The sequence below is a fragment of the Electrophorus electricus genome, chromosome 11 (genome assembly GCF_013358815.1).
Source record: "Electrophorus electricus isolate fEleEle1 chromosome 11, fEleEle1.pri, whole genome shotgun sequence".
Taxonomy (NCBI): domain Eukaryota; kingdom Metazoa; phylum Chordata; class Actinopteri; order Gymnotiformes; family Gymnotidae; genus Electrophorus; species Electrophorus electricus.
In genome coordinates, this window is record NC_049545.1 from 6,452,501 (window position 1) to 6,471,822 (window position 19,322).

Sequence of the window (19,322 nt, forward strand, 5' to 3'; positions counted from 1 at the left end):
CTCATTTAATATCCTCTGAGACAGAGACCAAAGTATGTACACACACTGAAATGCAAATAACTTTACAAAACAGTACACAGCTGTACTCTCTTTACAAAGCAGTACACAACAGTATTCTCACATTGTATTGTATCACATTGTATCTCTTTCCCACTTATTTATACACACGTGCACTCACTCACAACCAAATATGTGATTTTTGCAGCTGCTATGCCCAGTGTCTTAAGTGTCTGTTTGCGTCTGCTAGCTGCAGGCCTACTCGTCCATTGCAACCCACAGCAATAGAAGCATTAAGTGTGTTTCACTGCTGTTAGCTATGGTTTCCTACTATACAGTCCATCAAACTGAGTAGGTGTAGCTCTCTATGTTTAACCTTCAGGCATTCACTGACTCCATTATCAAACCAGCCACTCTCATTAATAGCACATGCCAGGGGGCTGAGAGGAGTGTTGCGTGCTCATTTCAGCGACGCTAACCTCTAGGCAGCTCCCATCCATAGGCAGCACGCATCCTCTCATCCCACATCACATTAGGGGCTCCTGATTTTACATCGCATTATAGTCAAGGGCAGCTGCACACATTGTCTCCGCCATGTCTCATGCTCCAAGTTAACTGCTCATCTAACTACACCACTCTCAGCTAACTTTTTTCTCTACAATACCATTCATGTTCCAACACTACTGCTTACATGAAACAAAAAAGACCAGACTCAAACCCTTTTTCTTGGGGTCCAGGTGTGATCCATGACTTCCCTCCCACCCCAGCTATCTTAAATGTATATCCCCCATTGGTGCGCTAATCCCCAGTTCAAAGCTGTCTCATTCTGTCGACTTCCAACACTGGACTTGTTATGAGAGTGTGCTAATTAGTGCTCTGGAGTTAGGGGCAGTGACTGGGAAATAGGGGGTCGTAGCAGCTAAATATCACACACTGGGAGGGCACAGGCATTTCTGGGGCCTCCGTGCGAGCAGCACCGCTTCCCCCTGTGGAGGCCATGCGGCAGTCCGGGCCTCCTGGCGAGGGTGTGCGGCAGCCCCCCGCTGACCAGGGCAGCCATTTCCCCTGACTAATGCCTAATTAACCTTTCCAGTTGGCTTCTGCTACTTGCCTCTCCTGTGCTTAAATGTCCTCGCATCAGTAGGTCAGACACAGGTAGCAGCACGGGTGGATAAACAGGTGTAAGTGGAAACAAGCAAATGAGGAGAGCAAAGACGTGCACTTAAAAGACCGGAAAGTATGACAGATGTGCAATATGGGAATTAGACAGGTTGAGCGGCGATGCAGGGGTCCAAACACTGAGCTGGTAAAAAGAGGAAACAAAATGAAGGCAAATTAAAGGAGAACCGTGTTTGTGCTGCACGAGCACCCTGGATCCTGAGGGCGCAAAATGAAGTTGGTGTGCAGGGCGCACGCACGTTGTTGGAGCGCAGAGCCACTCGTCCTCCGCAGCGGGCGCAGAACTTGGTCTGGCAGTAGGAGCAGAGGTTCCCGCAGCCATCGGCGAACTTGGTCTTGTGGCATATGCCACAGGTGGGAGCGTCGTCCTTGTGTTGGCCCTGCTGCCTCTGCTGAGGCTCCTGTGCTACCCGCCGCACCTGCTCCTTACAGCTGACAAGCTGATGGTGCATACTGAGGAGAGGAGGAGGGGAGAAGAGGAGAGGAGAGGAGAGGAGAGGAGAAACAGACAAATAGGAAACAAAAATGAGAAAAGACTAGAAAAGACAACGCTAGGAAATTCTATGTTATTGATGATCATTTTTATAAACTTACTTCACCAAATTAAGTCGGTCTGAACAAATTGCTTACTGTGTTGTTCAGGAGACTTGGACAGATTCTGGGAATGATTAAAAGAATTAGTTGTCCAGCACTGCTACACCAGTACTGACGGACCAGTACTGGCCGATACTACAGTACCCAGTGAGAGGTCAGTAGAATGTGGTGGCTCCAATGGACAACTAATAGCTCCAATTGTTCCTCAAAGAGGCAGACAGCGGATTACCTCTCCCACCATGTCATGCACTGCCCTCCCCAACTCTCTCCCTCTCACACTGAAAAGCCCAGTGCTCACATACTGTATGCTACACAAACCAAAACTCTCTCCCTCTCACACTGAAAAGCCCAGTGCTCACATACTGTATGCTACACAAACCAAAACTCTCTCCCTCTCACACTGAAAAGCCCAGTACTCACATACTTACTGTACGCTACACAAACCAAACCTCTTCCTCTCACACTGAAAAGCCCAGTGCTTACACACTGTACGCTACACAAACCAAAAGTCAAACCTTTAAAACTGTCACACTTCACTCCTTTTGCTCTGATGACCAAGTTACACACTAGGGTCACAGGAATTTTACACAATCCTAACTTTCATACGAAACTGTTTCTGTCATTCAAACCAAATGTTTAAACCTAAAAAATAAATAATAAATCACTTTACCTAGCAAAATATTTACAAATAGAACTATTATTAATTGGTGGTCTATTCAATACTAATAAATATAGTCAACCAATCCCCCATGTCTATCAACAACGCTCTCATCAAATTGAGATTTACTTACTCTGAGGATGCCTTCATCTCTGATTCCTCTGCCATATTTGAATACACTACATTTACCCATCCATAAATTTAATAAAGAGAATACAGTATCCACAGCATGTGATGAATGTTTTCCAAGTTCTGCAGCATTGTCCAAGAGAGAGAGAGAGAGAGAGAGAGAGAGAGAGAGAGAGAGAGAGAGAGAGAGAGAGTCCTCCCTGTCCCATACCCCAGCTCCCCTAGTGCAGCTCACTCCTCCTACTGTTCTTCCTCTCTCTACTATGGCCCTCAGTCAGTGCTGCCTGCAAGTCAAAGGTCAAAAAAAGGGCACCTAACTCTTTTTGAGCTGATTCACTCGCTATCACATGACACCCTGGTGCTGTAAGATCAATAACCACACCGATCTTCAGGTGCACAAAGTTTACAGTGAGATATTAGGACTGCAACAGGACTGAATTAGAATGAGTGAGATTTCCTATACAGTAAAATATTCTATGTAACACTCAAAGTTCTTGACCAATTTACACTGCTAGAATAATTAATAAAAATGCGAACTAGCTGCTAGAAATTGACACTGTTAAAGCTTTTTTATAAACCAAAGGAAAAAGTGAACCCAAAGAAGAATGAGAGAAGCACTGAGCAACTGTGCAAGGACACATAAAAGCCATCGGCACTTTCTGTAGGAAAGGATGTTCAGGAAGGAACTCTAGACACACCAGGGTTAAGACAGCACATAAAACACTGGCTTTCATAAATGGATCACAAGGTTACACAACAGTGAACTATTGTTTTACATTACCAGTACAAACCTCCTTTTGCCCATTACACAATTCCTCTTTATACTATTCTTCCTCTCTTCCACTATTCATTCTTTCTCTCCCTCGCCCTCTGCCCCGTTCATTCTCTTTCTCACTTTCCCTCTCTCTCACTCACTGTGTTTTAACCAAGAGTAAAAATAAACCTTTTGTGAAATGCAAATCAGGCACGTCTGCAAGACGCAGCAAGCAGTTAACACAGCAGCGCTGCGTTAGCCTAGGACTTGGCGTAATTAAGGTATGCAGAAGGCCTAATTAGCGTGGTGAAGTGTGGGAATGTGGAGAAGAGTCGGTCTGGAGACGGACGAGACGGAGCAAGCTTACGTAGCAGCACTCACCCCCGCTCGACGACAGCTGGTCGCCGCAGCGACAGGCGGAGGGACATCGCCTACCTGTCCGTCTCGCAGCGGAGGAAAGCGTGTCCGCGCTCGCGCTGCTGTCAGCATGCGGTCACGCTAGCGCGAACACTAGCGCGGACGCAGGAAGAGCAGGATCCATAACTCGTGTTCCATATATGCAGTGATCTCAGAGGAGAAGGCTTTGGTGAGGCCCATACGCAAGCCCATACATCTTCTCTCTCTGTTCCCAGCAGAGGTGTAAATTCACTCTGGCTGCACCATGCTGTCCCCAGAGAACAGGGCAGGCTGGAGCCGGGGAAGGAGCCTCTGAGAGCTATTCTGCGTGAATTCAGCATGATTCATGTCATGATTCAACATGATCCACATGCTGGGAAAAACAGTAATGCGACACCTGCACTTCTTTGCAAGTTATGTTGGGCCATTACTGTACATCATCAGCCCTTTTTAACATAGCTGGACCCACCACACAAAACCTCTTCCTACTGAGTGATTTCCATTTTACTCCATGCTGTGCCAGAGTACCAAACAAATGATTAATAATCAATCACTCTTGCCCTGTTTCCAGGAGACTGACTTACATAAGTGAGTGGTCCTTTGGGGTAAATATGTTATCTGCTCAGAGGAAGCAACAAGTCTGAACCTCAGCAAGTCTAGCTTCATCCCAAACAGGATCAGAGTGATCACACAATCTTCATGCAGTTAGTCCAGCACAGGTGTCTTTCACGTAGAGACAGCACATGTTGTTGAGTCTCATAAACATCGTACTCCTCATGATGATTCTTTAGTCACTGTAAATTCACAGACAATTTAGACTTGGAAGATGTACTCCTTTAAACCCCATTAAAAAAAATGAGTTTTTGCTTCCTAAATCTACCCAGAGGAAGCATGAAATACAGAGAGACTGGAAAGGTGAGGCATGCCTCTCACGGGGGCTAAATTGCTTGACTTACCAACTACTTGGAAATCGATGTTTGTAAATTCATCAAATAACCATGTGAAAAGTGTCAAGTGCTCAGAAAAAAAAAAAAAAAAAAAAACAACTTCCTGGCAATTTAGAAATTAAGCTTCCCTCAAGGAGAGGTAGCCAAACAAATGATTGATCTCTAAAGGTGGAACTCTTACAATAAGACTTGAATGCGTTTTCCTTTTTTAAATTTTGTTTTGCTACTTGCCAAATTGAAAAGCTTTTCATGCTGCCAAACTAGAACTGCTTCCCTCAGGGTCATTAAGCAGAGGTTGAAATTGAGCAGAAGGAAGGGGAACAAAGATGCCTCAAACACACCCCGAGTCTGCCGGCAGTGACCTCGCAAGCACTGCTGTTCCTCCGCCAGAAACAGACATGAGAAAAAACAGATTCCTTCAAAACACTACTGTGTAATATAGGGATAGCGCTCACATCTCATATTTTCAGCGCAAGGGACATCTATTGTTAAAACTAAAGCTAAAGAGCCGAACATTCATAGCACTGCCCCCCCCCCACTAGCTCTGCAGTCCAGTCATGAGCCAGTTAAACCAGACATCAAGTTCAAGTTTAAGTTCAAGTTTGGTTTATTTGTCACATACATAGTCATACACAGTATAACTCGTAGTGAAATGGTTGAGAGTGCTCTGTCCAAACTGAGGAAAAGAAAACAGGGGTGCATAGAGGAATATATATTCTATATATGTACAAAAATATATTAACAATGTATGTACATTATATGTATATTACGTTTATATACACAGTGTACAATGTATATGGTTGTGTATATATGTATGTACATACATGTGTATATATGTATGTATCAGTATATGTTCCCAAAGAACATCAATTCCCAAAACGTATCTATGGTTTGTAAAGAACCAGACTGACAGCAGGTAAGAGAACCACCTCCCCCGGCGCAACCTTCCCTCGGTTCTCTATTGCTGTTTCAGTGCCCTACCTGGTACCCGTGGTACCCTCACCGCCCATACCAGGGCATGTATGGCTTGGTATCCTGTGGTGCCCTATGCCAGTGTGTTATTTCTGCTCCCTCTGACCATGCTGCCATGAATGCGTGTGAGTGGACGCACTGTGGGCCTCCGTATGGCACACGGCTCGACCGGCATGGTTGTGGCTCCTGCGCTCCGGATCTCCCCCACTGTGGGGAACATTCATAGCACTGCCCCCCCACTAGCTCTGCAGTCCAGCCATGAGCCAGTGTTAAACGTATATCCATCAATCTGTTTCTGGATAATAGGAAGGGGATAATGCTTGATTTGCTTCATTTCTGCTCTTCTGCGTCTGTGTTCCTACCACAGGTGTCTTATTGAAAGGTCTTTGATACTATCTCTTCCTTTGTCTCGGTCTATGTCTCTCCCTCAGTCTCTATCTATCTGTCTATCTTTTGCCTTCTCTCTCTGGCACACAATACATTCTTTCAACAATTATGCTAATCTTCCTGGATCTGTCACTGTCTTATACTGTTTCATTTTCCTTTCATTTCTTCTCAGTTTATAAAAAGCCAGGCTTATACAGAATTACATCCAATCGTCTGTATTGGATGTGTAACTAATGTGCACAGCTCCATTTGGTGGGTTGCTGCAGATGTTATGGCTCACTTTTCCTCTACATCCCTCACTCTCTCAAATGAAACAAGTGGGCAATGTAGGAGTAAACAGTGACTCTTCAAATACAGTTACAACATACTGTACAGTTCCACACCACATACAGTCTAGTAATATAGGGTATTGCTAGTCATGTTAGCCAGCATAAGAGCAGACCAAGCAAAACAATATCTACTGAATGAAGAACATATTTATAGTGGAATGTAGTGTGAAGATAACTCTTCCACATCAAAGACTAGCCATGCCTTTTAAGGATAGCAGAATATAGCAGGCTCCATCACATCACCACAGAAAATATGAGACAATATAGAGTGCTGGGGAGGTCATGGAGTCAGCATGGAGTCCAGAGAAAGCGGAATACGTGTGTCACATGACGAGGCACCTTCCCAAAGGACAGGTAGGTAGGTAGGAATGAGTGTGCAGCAATGCCCTCATTACGCCAAACTAGAGGAGTCATGTGGAGTCAGGGGACTACTGCCACTTCCTCCCTTAAAGCTACAGTCGCATCGTCCAACATATACCTCCACCCGGCGCGCCTCGGCAGCTAGCTGACGGGAACGTTCTCTGTTCAGTGCCTCTTTCTCTCGCAGTCTGTCATTTGTTCGTGCCTCGGCCTGTCTTACGCAGGCCGAGCGGTGTAACTTGGCTCGATGACGAAAAACGTCCCTTGACTGATTTGAGGCTGAAGGAGATGTTGACATTACGGAAACGACAGCACGACCCAGTTCTCTTGTCCCGTACATGCCACACCAGCCTGCAGTGGAACCGGCCTGCATGTCGCTCAGTTATTAAAGTAACTTGTGGTAAAGCACGCCGCAGAGGTTAGACATGAAAGATGGTTGGTGTGGTTTTGCATTGACAAGCAAAGCTTGCCAAAGCTAAAAAAAAAAAAAAAAAAAAAGATACAGAGAAAGATTTTATACTTGATTTTTCTGTCTCCAAGTGGTTGGACTGGATGACTATTTCTATGGAGCATTTCTATGTAACACAATATTCCTGATCTCTGCTCTTATTAGGGTTTGTTTAGTTACAACCTCATAGGTGTAGTCCTTAAACTGGAGTACTCAGGATTTTATGTTGTCTTCTATTGTTGTTCGCAACACAAAGTAAATGTCACCACAGAATGATCTGGTATAAAAGGTCTACAATAATCTCCATTTATTACATTTATTACAGTCTTTTAAGGTTGATCTTTTCAGCCTGATGTAATAAATACGTGTTTCTACTCCTGTCAGATAGTGGAGAAAATTAAAAAAAATTAAACATTTTAAAAAGTCCAATCTGCTATTCTAAACACACACAAAATGTGAATTTCAAGAACATACTGCATATTATCTTATGGATGAATGAATATGCTTGGGTAGAAACACAACAAAGTATATTGGAAGCATATAAAACACAGCAAAAAGAGCAGTAATTAGGCACTACGTTTGGGATCCTCTGCAGCCCTGTTGTTCTCTAAGAAAAACGGCCAAACATCCGGCAGTGCTTTAGACGCAACTACAGCGGATCTGTGGATGAGTGCTGTAGCATGGCATCACGACAATAACATTTCCCAGAAACCCCTGGTGACGGCAGCAACTCTGGGCCGATTAGACAGTGGCCCTTTAATAATGGATGGAGCTGGGCTTTAAACCAGAGAGAGAGAGAGAGAGAGAGAGAGATGAAGGATGAAGTAGTATTAGCCTAAATGTTGGAGGTTTTGTCTTATCCAGCCACTGATATCATCATCAAGAATGAGAGAGTAAATACAACAGAAGGAACAAGAGAAAGTGATGATGAAAAAACAAACCATGTAATGAGTCTGAAGAAGCCAAGGTGAGAGTGATGGGCGACGCGTGTTTAAAGAGACACCCCATGGAATGACCACTGCGCTCTTACTTTTCCCTTTAAATAATGTTATTGACACTCACTCGTCACTTTGGCCAGCCAGAGCTTCAGTTAATCAACTCCATAAAAACCTAAAACCTGTCTGCATTCCCACTGCCCGGCACAAGAAGCATGATGCGTTCATTAGGGAGACGATCTGTGTCTATTTTTACACATGAATTACCCTTTTACAAACAGAGAGGGTGGGTGAGGGAGTGAGTGAGGGAGGGATGGAAGGAGAGAGAGACGAGTGGAAAGAGACAGATGGAGCATGTGAGCAGTTGCGGTAGCAGCGGAGCTACAGTAGAAGGGTGCTGGGCTCCCCAGACAAGGCTGCCCATATGGCCTGGCAGAGTGTCTACAGACGATCACAAACTGTCACAGCCCAGCCGAGGCCCACACTCTACTACCAAGCATGGCTGTGCACACGTATATGAACCATGCCATACAGCACACCATAAGGTCCATCCATGGAGACAGCAAACACAAGCCAGTATATGTTATACATAAAAAGCCAACAGCAAAGCACTTTTTTACCAAACAGCGAGATAGCTCAAAGGCAAATGTCCCACTGCACTGCCAACTGAACCTGCTGACCAAAAATATCCCATATACAGAACCTTAACAGTCCATGCATGTTCCCCATGTCAGAAATGAGCATACGTGTGTATTTTATGAATGGATATTACAGTACAAAATCTACATAATCATACATATTACTTTAAGAACTGAGTAATCACATAGTAGCTTGGAATTCCATGTAACTACGCTGCCAAGATCGTGTAGTGGAATTTCTGGAATGCAGAGCACAGCTTAAATTTAATTGAAAAGATGCAGTGAGGCAGAATTTACTGCCGTCTACCTCTGAGTATATCGCCATCACATTCAGTCCACATTTCACTAGATGTCACAGAGAAACTCAAAATGACAGGAACTTGTTGAGACTAATAGCTAATGCTGCCAATTAAATCTTTACTGTAATGTACTGGGCCACTCACACTGTGGGATGCAATCCTACGGCAGGATGCATCATTTTCTGCCAAACAACCTGAAACCAAGCCCAAGCACCATTTCACTGTGAAGAGTAAAGCATCCCTACAGAGCCTGATAGAGACCAGAGCAGAGCAGCAGTGCCCTACAGAGGCAGAGGGAGACCAGCAGAGCCAAGCCCTATCTCCCGTCTCACTCTTCCTGCTGTTCTGTGCACCCCGATCAGAGCGAGAGTGAGACCGGCGGACTCTGAACAAGAGAAGCCTAAACCCATCCAGGCAGCTCTATAAATACCCGGCGAGAAAGCAGCATCGTAGGAGGAGAGCACACAGAGCCGATCAACTCAGCTCTGCCGGGCTGGGCAGCTGCGAATGGTCCGGGGAGGTTAGGTGTTCAGATCATTCTTGAGACCACATGCACCCATGATACAGGAAAATGTAGAATTGGTGGAAACATTTGGCTTGTCAGCATTATAACCGGGGTTTTTTTGCTCTTACAAAAGTGCAGGTTTTATTTGCAAAACAAAAAGAGATAAAATAATGAATTGTGGTTACTGAGGTTAGGTGCAGTACTGCATTTATATAGAGTAATGCAAAAGTCAATTGAAGTAGTCCACAGATATAGTAATAAAAGACAATAGAAGCTGTGTGTGTGTGTGTATCTTGCTTGTGTTCTACACTCTTTATGCTGTTATGTAGTTCTCTATTAGCAATTAGCTATTAGCTTTGCAGCTCATGGTTCCTGTGGTTGCCCAATTAACTTTATTTTAATGCCAATTATTTGTTTGTTTGCTTCCGCCCTGCATCCCTGCATTAACAATCAAAGCACTGATGCTTTTTCAAAACTAAGCTGCCCTTTTTAACTTCCATATATTCATTCAAATATGGAAACACAGAAATGCCAACTTCCATCATATGCAAATCTTCTAAAGCAATAAGTTACCCCAAACAATAATAATAAATAAAGGAGAAAAAATAGTATGGTGCATAAGGAATAAAAAGCATAAGGCATAAAAAACAGTTTATAACACATGGGTTTGGGTAGTTATCTGGGCACTGGATACCATGGTTACAGTCCTTAAGCAGACTGTGCTTCCCATCTCCTCCTACCAGTGTCTGGTTGTCAACCAAGCCTTCCCAGGAGTCTGTGCTCTCACCCATAGGAGCAGGGAGGGGAGATCACAGAGAGGGAGAGGTGCACACAGAGCTGGCTGGGAGAGGCTGTAGGCCTCCATGCTGACATTTCCCCCTGCTTATGCAGAGAGAGGAGAGAACAGGCATTTCTTTTCCAATGTCGGGACAATATGACCCTTGAAACTGAGACATTTCCAAAAGGAAACTCCTTATCAGCTGCTTTTGGTTGTCTTGTCCTCCAATAGAACTGTCTAGAACGATCTAGAATGTCCATATAATCGGTGACCAAGTGCAGCAGCAGTACAGTAGGAGTGTGCAAGAGAGAGAAACTACAGCAGGCTGCTTGGGCCAAGTCTTCCCAGAGTCTTCCCAGAGCCTTCCCAGAGTCTTCCCAGAGTATTCCCAGAGCCTTCCCTCAATCTGCCCTGAGTTTTGCCATGAGTCTTTCCTGAGTCTTCCTTCACAAAGGAAAGGCCTGGGAAGCTGGAGCAGAATACCTGATCACTAAACAGTCACAGGCTCTGATAGCACCTCGACATGTGCTTGACATTCCCTCCTTGTCTTACTACCCCCCCCAATATCCCTTTTTACTCCATTCTGTGTTTCTGTGATTATCTCTTCTATCCCTTCCTCAGCTGTTTCAGGATCATCAGTTTTCTTCTGCCCCCGCCTGTCCATTCCAACAGACTAGACGACAGTGTCGGTCCCATTACATTCATGCTAGTCATCACATTACAAACGTGAGTGTTTATGTGTGCGTCACCCACTCCTAAAAAAGTAAAATAAAATAAAATAAAATGAGCTGATATGGACGACAGAGCCTTAGTCACATATGTGTGGTGTAATCCGTATTTGACAAGTTCATGGTCTTGAAAGGGAAGCAGGATGTGGGAGGCAGGGCTAAAACACAGAGATCATTTTTTGTAAATGGAAATAATTGCCCATTAGCATTGCTCTGGGCAGCAGGAACACTCACTCTCTAGCTTCAACTTCAGCATCCTACTGGAAGAGAAGTTGGCATATAAGTAGGCTGCTGTTAACCACACACAGGTGCAACCAATTTAATTACCCACTGATTCACCCAGGCTCACCCAGGCCATCTCTCCACCCTTGGCCACACCCCCTCAGCTACTCCATGTCTCGTATATCTTCTCTTAGCCTGTTACAGCGTCTGATGAACTGGAGGGTGTGGAACGCAGTTATGCATAAACACTCTCCAACATCAAAACAACTATCTCCTCTTTGAGGAGAGGAGACTTGATTTGACAATGGATTTCATGACACCATGCGTGAAGCTTAAAAGTGAATGAAGGCAGGGATTGTGAGTTATAGGACAGGAGCGGACCCTCATCAATACTTCAGCAGCACTGTCTGCCTGTAAACCACTACTCATCTGACACAATGCTCTGCCTCAGTGAAGGATCTTCCCTCAGATGGAAAGGACTCATGGGAACAAGGGAAATACCCAAAAGAAAAATGAAGAAGGATGCACATCTATCTTGAGGGACACACTGGGGCCCAGCGGCTCGGACATGCTGTAAACGTGTGTTTATCGCACTTAGCACAGTAAAAAATGTCCATAAATAGATCTGACTGCTCTGAGGCCTCTTCATCTCTCTAACACACATAAGGCCTCACTAAACTCACCTTCCTGTACAATCAATGTCTACTGAGCCTGCAGCAAAAGGGTGCTTGGCTGCTTGCACAGCACCATGCTATATATCAGAACCATTCACTGTCACTGTCACAAATGCACAGCACTGTATCTGTTATTTTTGTACTTGTACTTGACTACACACACACACATGTGCACACACACACACACACACACACATTTAACTGTTTGGCTTAACTATGATAGCCCCCATCCAGATCACACTGTTTACCTTTGGCAATAATGAGGACAAACATTGAGAGAGCAGCTTCAGAAAGCTTCCTCTAATTACAAAATCATCAGCACCAAATGAGCGTAGAGCCCAGAATATATACAGTTCTGAGCCAGCTCAGGAGTCATAGGAATATGCAGGTAAAGGAACGCTCTACTGAAGGAAAACAAGAGACAACCCAGACTAAGTGCCTCTCTCTTTCTCTCTCTTTCTCTCTCTCCGTCTCTCTGGGGGAAAGGCGGGTGTGTTTAACAGCAGGTGCTGCCGCCACACCTCACTGGCTGACTGTATGACTGACAGTAGGTCTGGCTAATTTATACCATGCAACTCACAGAAGGAAAAGAAAAATCACAACAATATCAAACCGGTGGGTTTGTCTAATGTGTGGCTAAAGTTTAACATACCTGTCCTTGCCTAATGTTTAGTATGTTTAGCCTAATAATTATTATACTAGCCTGTATATTATCCTTCCCATAGTGAACATTAGGACATAACAGAATAAAGCGAAGCCCTTAGCATCAGGTTAGCCCTAACCACTTGTCCCCACTCTGCTCAGCTCACAACCTAACAGTCATGACTGTACCCCAGCTGCACATTTCCCTCCCTCACAGCAGACCGTACTAGCGAAAGCATTACCCAGCAGTGCTACTGGAAGTCAAATGCAAAACAGAGCCACTGATTGAGAGTCAAGTACATCATGCACCAAACCTGACTGCATCCATGTCACAAATGTTCACCCCATGGGTAGACGTTGTTCGGAAATATTGTTATTCCAATGATTCCCTATTTCTATTGCTACAACCTAACCACAACCTAACTGAGAGCATGCATTTAAAAAAAAGAAGCTTGTTACAACCATGCTGCTCTTTTCTGTAGCTGCAGCTGGAGGCGTGTGACGGCCTTGCTGCACCCAGTGGGCCAGCGCAAGCCACCCGCAGCATACGGTGCCCGCCACCGGCACAGGGAGAACAGAGCTCAGCAGCAGAGCAGCGGGGTGGCAGGTCCTGGCCCTGTGTGACCCCACGGCCCAGGCCCTGGGCAACTCCTGCTGGCCACCATGTGCGCAGTGTGCACGGCGCATTCTCCAGCAGCAGCATAGTGACAGGCGCCAGCTGTGAGTTCCTCTTTCCTGTGCTTCTGTTTCAAAAGCTTTAAGCCTGAGCACTACAATTTGCAATTACATCATCTTCTATAAGCTATGTGCACATATTAGTTTGCAGTTGGGCCTGGGCCATCAGGTCATACTGCATCACCAGGATATTGCTGTGTGCATTTAAGGCAGAACTAATATTTTTACAATATAAAAAGAAGCAAAAAATATATATAGACATTCTTAAATGAATGAGTTAAGAAACTGGGTGTGCATGATTGGGTGGTTTGTGCGTGAGTGCTACAACAGCTAACCAACTGAAAGAACAGATGGACTCCCACCCTTCTTGCTGTGAAAAAAAGCAGGATTTACACACAAACATTCACACACACACAGACACACGCGCGCGCGTGCACACTTACACACACACACACACACACACACACACACACACACACACACACACACACACACACACACACAAAGCAGCATACAACTGTAAATAGGAGTTGGCAGGTTTATGCATTCATACACTCTGTAAACACATTTTAGCTGTGGCTGTTTAAGACACTTATTATCAGTAAGTGGTGTGCAATAAGTATTCAAAGAAAGAGAGGTAAGGCTATGTTGTGCTAGCATGCTAACGCTAGCATGTTCAGCAGTGCCCCAACGCATCTGAGCAATCAGCTACAGAATTACACTGGTTTAGTTAAAAGAGCCTTGTAGACTTGTCAGCTTATCTACTGATGAAAGGCTAAAAGCATAAAACATCTGCAACTTGTACTGGCAGTATTAGTAGTGTAGTTGTTGCCCAGTATATTTTGAATTACTCAGCCTCTCTGCGTTCGTGTGATGTCACTACAAAAATGTCTCGCCAGCAAATAATTCCTATTCACTATAAAACACTGCATTAAAAATAGAAAAATTGCATCTGTTCAGTTCCCAGTCTCTATGTCGTTTTATTTATTACACAATATTGTCCACAGTTTCTCCTATTTGCCGTCACATCTTTTAACAAACACAGGCAACATAGAAAGACATAGAAAACATCTCTGCATCGCATGTCAGCTGTTTTACAAAAGCCACTTCGAAGGCCCTTTATTTCATTTTCTAAACTGAAGTCCGGCACTGATGTTGGTGTTGGGGCTGACCTGCATCACGCGGCGTAAGATGACTTTTTGTCCACCCTAGTCAGAGGCTTTCAGATGTGGCAATGAGTGCCAGCAGACCGAAGGCCACTCCTGGCCTATACTGAAACCTGATGTGCCTGGTAATGCAGCCCGGCCATCAGTGAGCCAGAGAGAGAGAGAGAGAGAGAGAGAGAGAGAGAGAGAGAGAGAGAGAGAGAGAGAGAGACAGACAGAGCACAAGACTGAGAGAGAGAGGATGTGCAGCTGGAGTATTACGAGACTTACTTCAGCACAATGCCAACCTGTGCGCTCACACTCAGTGCACTAGACCCTGCAAGTGGGCGGGTGCAAATGGCTTCAGGAGGCTCATCCTACAGTGGGTGCTAATGTATGGACTGTGGAGCTATTAAAGGTCCCTACTGCATGATGTGCTTGCTCCTTTCTCTATCTCTCTATTCATGTATTCCTTCTTTTTTTAAGGATTTATATCAGTGCTGCTCTTTGGGCCAGCGACACATGCTGGAAGAGGCGTGGGGGTCTGAGACAGAGATTATAACAAGTGTGAGTGTTTGGCATGATCTTCAACAGAAAGGATCTGACTCACCGTGGTTTTAAATACCAAATGGTGGAGTTGCTACACCTACAACAAAAACCCCATGACTGTCAAAATCCAAATTCAGTAAGACTCATAAGATTGAAGCCGGAAAACAGACAGGTGCTCTGTGATGGGTCAGGAGCCACAGATACCAATCGTCTACATCTGTATTGACAGCACTTCTTTGATAATACTGTTGTAAGCTTGGTGATCACGCGTTTATGTGATTACTCAAATTAATGCACACTGAATGAAGAGGTTGGTTTTAACACATGAATGTCATCACGACTAACCACATTCAGGGACACAGTGTGAAGGCAAATGTGCTCCAGCCCACTTGAAGGTCTAATCCTAAATTCCATCAATCTCTTGGCCTTCCCACAACACACATACAGGGAGAGAGATAGCAAAACACAGAGACACACAGAGAGAAACGGGTCTAAGAAGATGTTACATCTTTTTTATCTGCTCTGTGCTGCTGCTCTCTTGCTCCTCTGTGAGCAGAGAACCAGGGCAATGCTGGCACACATAAATATTTTAATGTGGCATAAATATTACTCTCTTGGCCTTCCAAAGCACTGCCATAGGAGCCTGTATTTGTTTTTTGTATTTGCTGGACAAAATAATGTGAAAGTGACAAGGCTGTGATATACAGCACAGTGCCTCTCACCAAACTTAGATCACGCAGGAGACCTCAACCATTAAAATAAAGGGAGAAGGTGGATAAGCACATAAACTGAGTCATTCTGAGTAATAAAGAATATCAAACCAAGACATTAGAAGAATCCTAGCCGACATAAAGCTCACAAACATTGTCAAATTACACCGACCGTTCTGCTCAAAGCACCACAAAAAAAGCCTCATAGCAGCTTGGGGGCACCACCATCAGAGCTTTTGTTCCTTCATGTATAATTCAGTACCTTCAAACTCAACATATATAAAACATATTTATGTACATATTCCAGACACAAACCATACTACAGTAAACTACAAAAAACAAAGCCATATCTCCTGCACTTGGCAAGACAACCGCCAGAGATAAACCATTAACTCTTAAACTGGGTGGTTCTTACAGTGAAAATGAACTGGAAATACTTGAATTAAAAACAGTACAGTTTAGCACAGCAACAAGCACTTTGAGTATATCAGGAATAAATAAGAAAAACAGAGTGACAGAGAACGTTGCTAACAGGTCCCCAGCCATCCCCAGTCATGGGACTAAGGAACATGACCTGCTTTTTCCAAATCCATCAAACACCTCCAGACTGGAAGCTTTATTTAACACCACTAGATAAGGGTGAATGAGAATTGTGCTTACCTGATGTCATTCTGCTGTGGGGGTTTCTTGTTCCCAACAAGATTCACTGTTTTTGCTTGTATTGGCTTCTCCTCTCTGGAAAACAACACATTTAACAGGCAATAACAATAAAAACAGTTCCAAGTATTTCTAATAATGTTCAGAAGTTAGCCCTGAGCATTCTTTGTGTTATTTAGACCAGTGTTACATCCTACTAAATAACACAAGTGTCAAGTGTAAACACATGAAAATAACACCATTGTCCAACCATATATAATGGAAGAGCCCTCCATTTTACTCCGCATTTTTTGGAATAAATAATAATAAAAAAAAAATACTTTCCATGCACTCATCCACTTCTCAATAAGATTACTACTCTGTACTCAGTAATAGAATACCCAGTAATAGTAAAGTTTAGGTGGTACTCATGAACGTGGCTAAAATGTTGTAACGGGTAATATAGTAGATGTTTGCTGTAAAGTCATTTAACTAACCATAGATTTTTTAGAAAACTGCAGTATGCCTATGTTCTTTGCAGTTTGTGAATAATACCAAAACTGTAAATGTGAAGCTGTGAAATATATTTTTTAGTCAAACATTTCAATCGTTTGTAATCATAAAAGTTACATACATTTTCCTTATAACTTTCCTTATATAAGGCTACGGTTATAACTTAGAGATATATAATAGCTCATTGGAAATGCTAAACTATATACAACATGAATAAGCACAGTCAGATCACGCTAGCCTGATTTTTCATTGTTTTACAGTAATGGCTAACAGTCCCACAATATATGTTTAAGTTACTGCATAATTACGATGCTCTTCAAGTGTCCCGCGGACGAGTAGCAATTCAACAGAGGACAAAGAATTTAGCAGTTTATTTGTTCAAATGTAATTAGGCCTGTAAATGCATACTAACGTCACGTCTGACTAAATGCCCTTATATGGCGATGATAATAAGACGTTCGAGGGTTTTACGTAACTCCGTGAGATATTGCATAGCAATCTAGCCCCAATGTGAACAAAAGCGAACATTATGATTTCATCGTGTTATTGCATTACATTACATTATGTGCAGCTATAGTATGGGTAACAGAAAGTGAACTGACGTATGATCGTATGTCCTAGATGCAGCAAGTTTTGGTGTTTTATGGAATATGGGCATAAATGTTTCATTTTCCAGCTGCGGAAAGCAGAGTTTACTTTAAAATTGCTCTGCATTCACTCATCAGAAGATGAGACACAGTAACACCTGACTTGAACAATAAAATGTAACTCAGCTACAATATTTCTTTCCTATACGCTAAGTCATACGTTTTGATATACTCACTATTTTAAAATTATTTTAAAAACTTTATCTAGCTCAAAATATTTGTTTTTTTAAATCTAGCACTGTTTCTCCTATTTCGTATGCCAGTATAAATACTTCCTACACCGCTATATCAGAGGGACACGTTCACCGAACGGGTTAAAAACAATACGACCGTCATGATGACGAGGCACAGGAATTTTGTCGTGACAAAACAAGGAGACGCGATTGTTTCACACTGTTTCTATTAGAATGTTATAGCTTATTAGATGAATTAAGGCCTTGGCAATAAACTAACAGTTTAAACAATCTTCTCTCGCCTGCTTATTCGTGCCCCCAAACAGCCTAGGAATAGATTTTAAAACACTTGTGTTTGATTATTTAAGTGTTGATTGTCACACATAGCCGTGCCGTATCTATCAGCATCTGAAATTATTTGGACACATGTATTTGTATAAATGTGAATTTAGCGTCGCTAAACAACCTAAAACAAAGTGTTACGTAGTCTTATCTGTTATACTGTATCCGAAACTGTGAGTGATCTTGCTGAGGTGCGGTAATATCAAGTTAGTGGTGTTTGTATTGAGACACCGAATTCTAACAACAAAGTATGATGTTGCATGGAATCAGTTCTCTGACACACCCCTCCCCGCTGTGTTGAGTTACACCTGTAACCGAAGTCACAAAGGCGCTATACTGTCCCCTCTGTTGGTGGTAATCGTTTCGAGCTGCCTAACTATAATCAGAATTTGACATAAATGTGGAGACTCATAAATCTGATGACACGAGAGCAAAAACTACTGTCTACTTCCAATGGAGCCTTTGATTGTGGGACTGGAGATGACGGCACTGGGGTTTCCGTGCCATTTCACATGCATCGGTGGAGAAGACGGGTCACCCGTTTTAAAGGCACTGGGAACGACAGCATGGGACTCTGAACACACGGGGTTCCATAACGGATAACACTGGAAGCCTTCAGAAACGGACAAGAAACATGTTCAGGCGTGTATATATATTCACGCTCGGGCTACGGTACAGCGCAGGTGTAAGCAGACATGTGCCTCTCATCAGGATAACAAACCGATCAACACGCGAAGTGAATCCGACTTCATTCTGGGCACTAAACCACGAAAGCTGCTGAGATCCCCAAACGCCGGTGAACAAATGATCATGTCTTACTTTAACATGGCCTGCTCCTTTGCCTCTTCCTCTCTTTGCCGAACCATCACAGCCATGATAATTTTCCTTTCCTCTTCTGTAAGGTGACTGAGGTCCGGCAGTTCGGGCATTGAGGGCGGCGCTGCGGGTGGGCGAGGGCCGCCGCGGGGCCCCACCGAGGCGGACATATTTTACCCCTCCTTGGCGGCTCGTATTTCTGATATTAAATCCCAGCTATGAAACCCGTCACTCACGACATAGTCCACTGGCTAATCGGAGCGTCTCGCAAGCGTTGCGAACCTTTCATGGTCGCGGGCTCCCACTGTTGTGCTTCTCTTCCTACACGGTGTTTTCTCCTCTCAATCTGCCCCCCCCCCCCCCACCCCCCTGCCCGCCCGCCCGCCCGCCCGCCCGCCTCTCCCCTCTCCCCTCTCCCCTCCAGTTGCAGTTACTGGCAGCCCATGCTTGTTCCGGAGGATGCTATACGATGTAAAAGTCTTGCCTCACTTCTCCACCGAGAGACGGGCTTTTCGTGTACTACGGGCAAGGCGTAATCCGCGCAG

General features: G+C 44.0%; 1 protein-coding gene across 3 annotated transcripts in view; it reads right to left on the reverse strand.

Moving 5' to 3' along the window:
* LOC113580296 (regulating synaptic membrane exocytosis protein 3-like) overlaps nucleotides 1-19,109 on the reverse strand; it is a 56,035-nt gene extending 36,926 nt beyond the window's left edge. The window contains exons 1-3 of one of the 3 annotated variants that reach the window (XM_035531297.1): nucleotides 18,781-19,109; nucleotides 16,311-16,385; nucleotides 1,416-1,629 (exon numbers count right to left, since the gene is read on the reverse strand). In XM_035531297.1, the coding sequence (XP_035387190.1) occupies nucleotides 1,416-1,629; nucleotides 16,311-16,385; nucleotides 18,781-18,947 (456 nt within the window). In that variant the 5' untranslated portion in view covers nucleotides 18,948-19,109. Of the gene's footprint in view, nucleotides 1-1,415; nucleotides 1,630-2,561; nucleotides 2,629-16,310; nucleotides 16,386-18,780 lie in introns of those variants that run through there. The other 2 variants (XM_035531298.1, XM_035531299.1) reach the window with 2 other exon arrangements.
* Nucleotides 19,110-19,322: the final 213 nt, after the last annotated feature.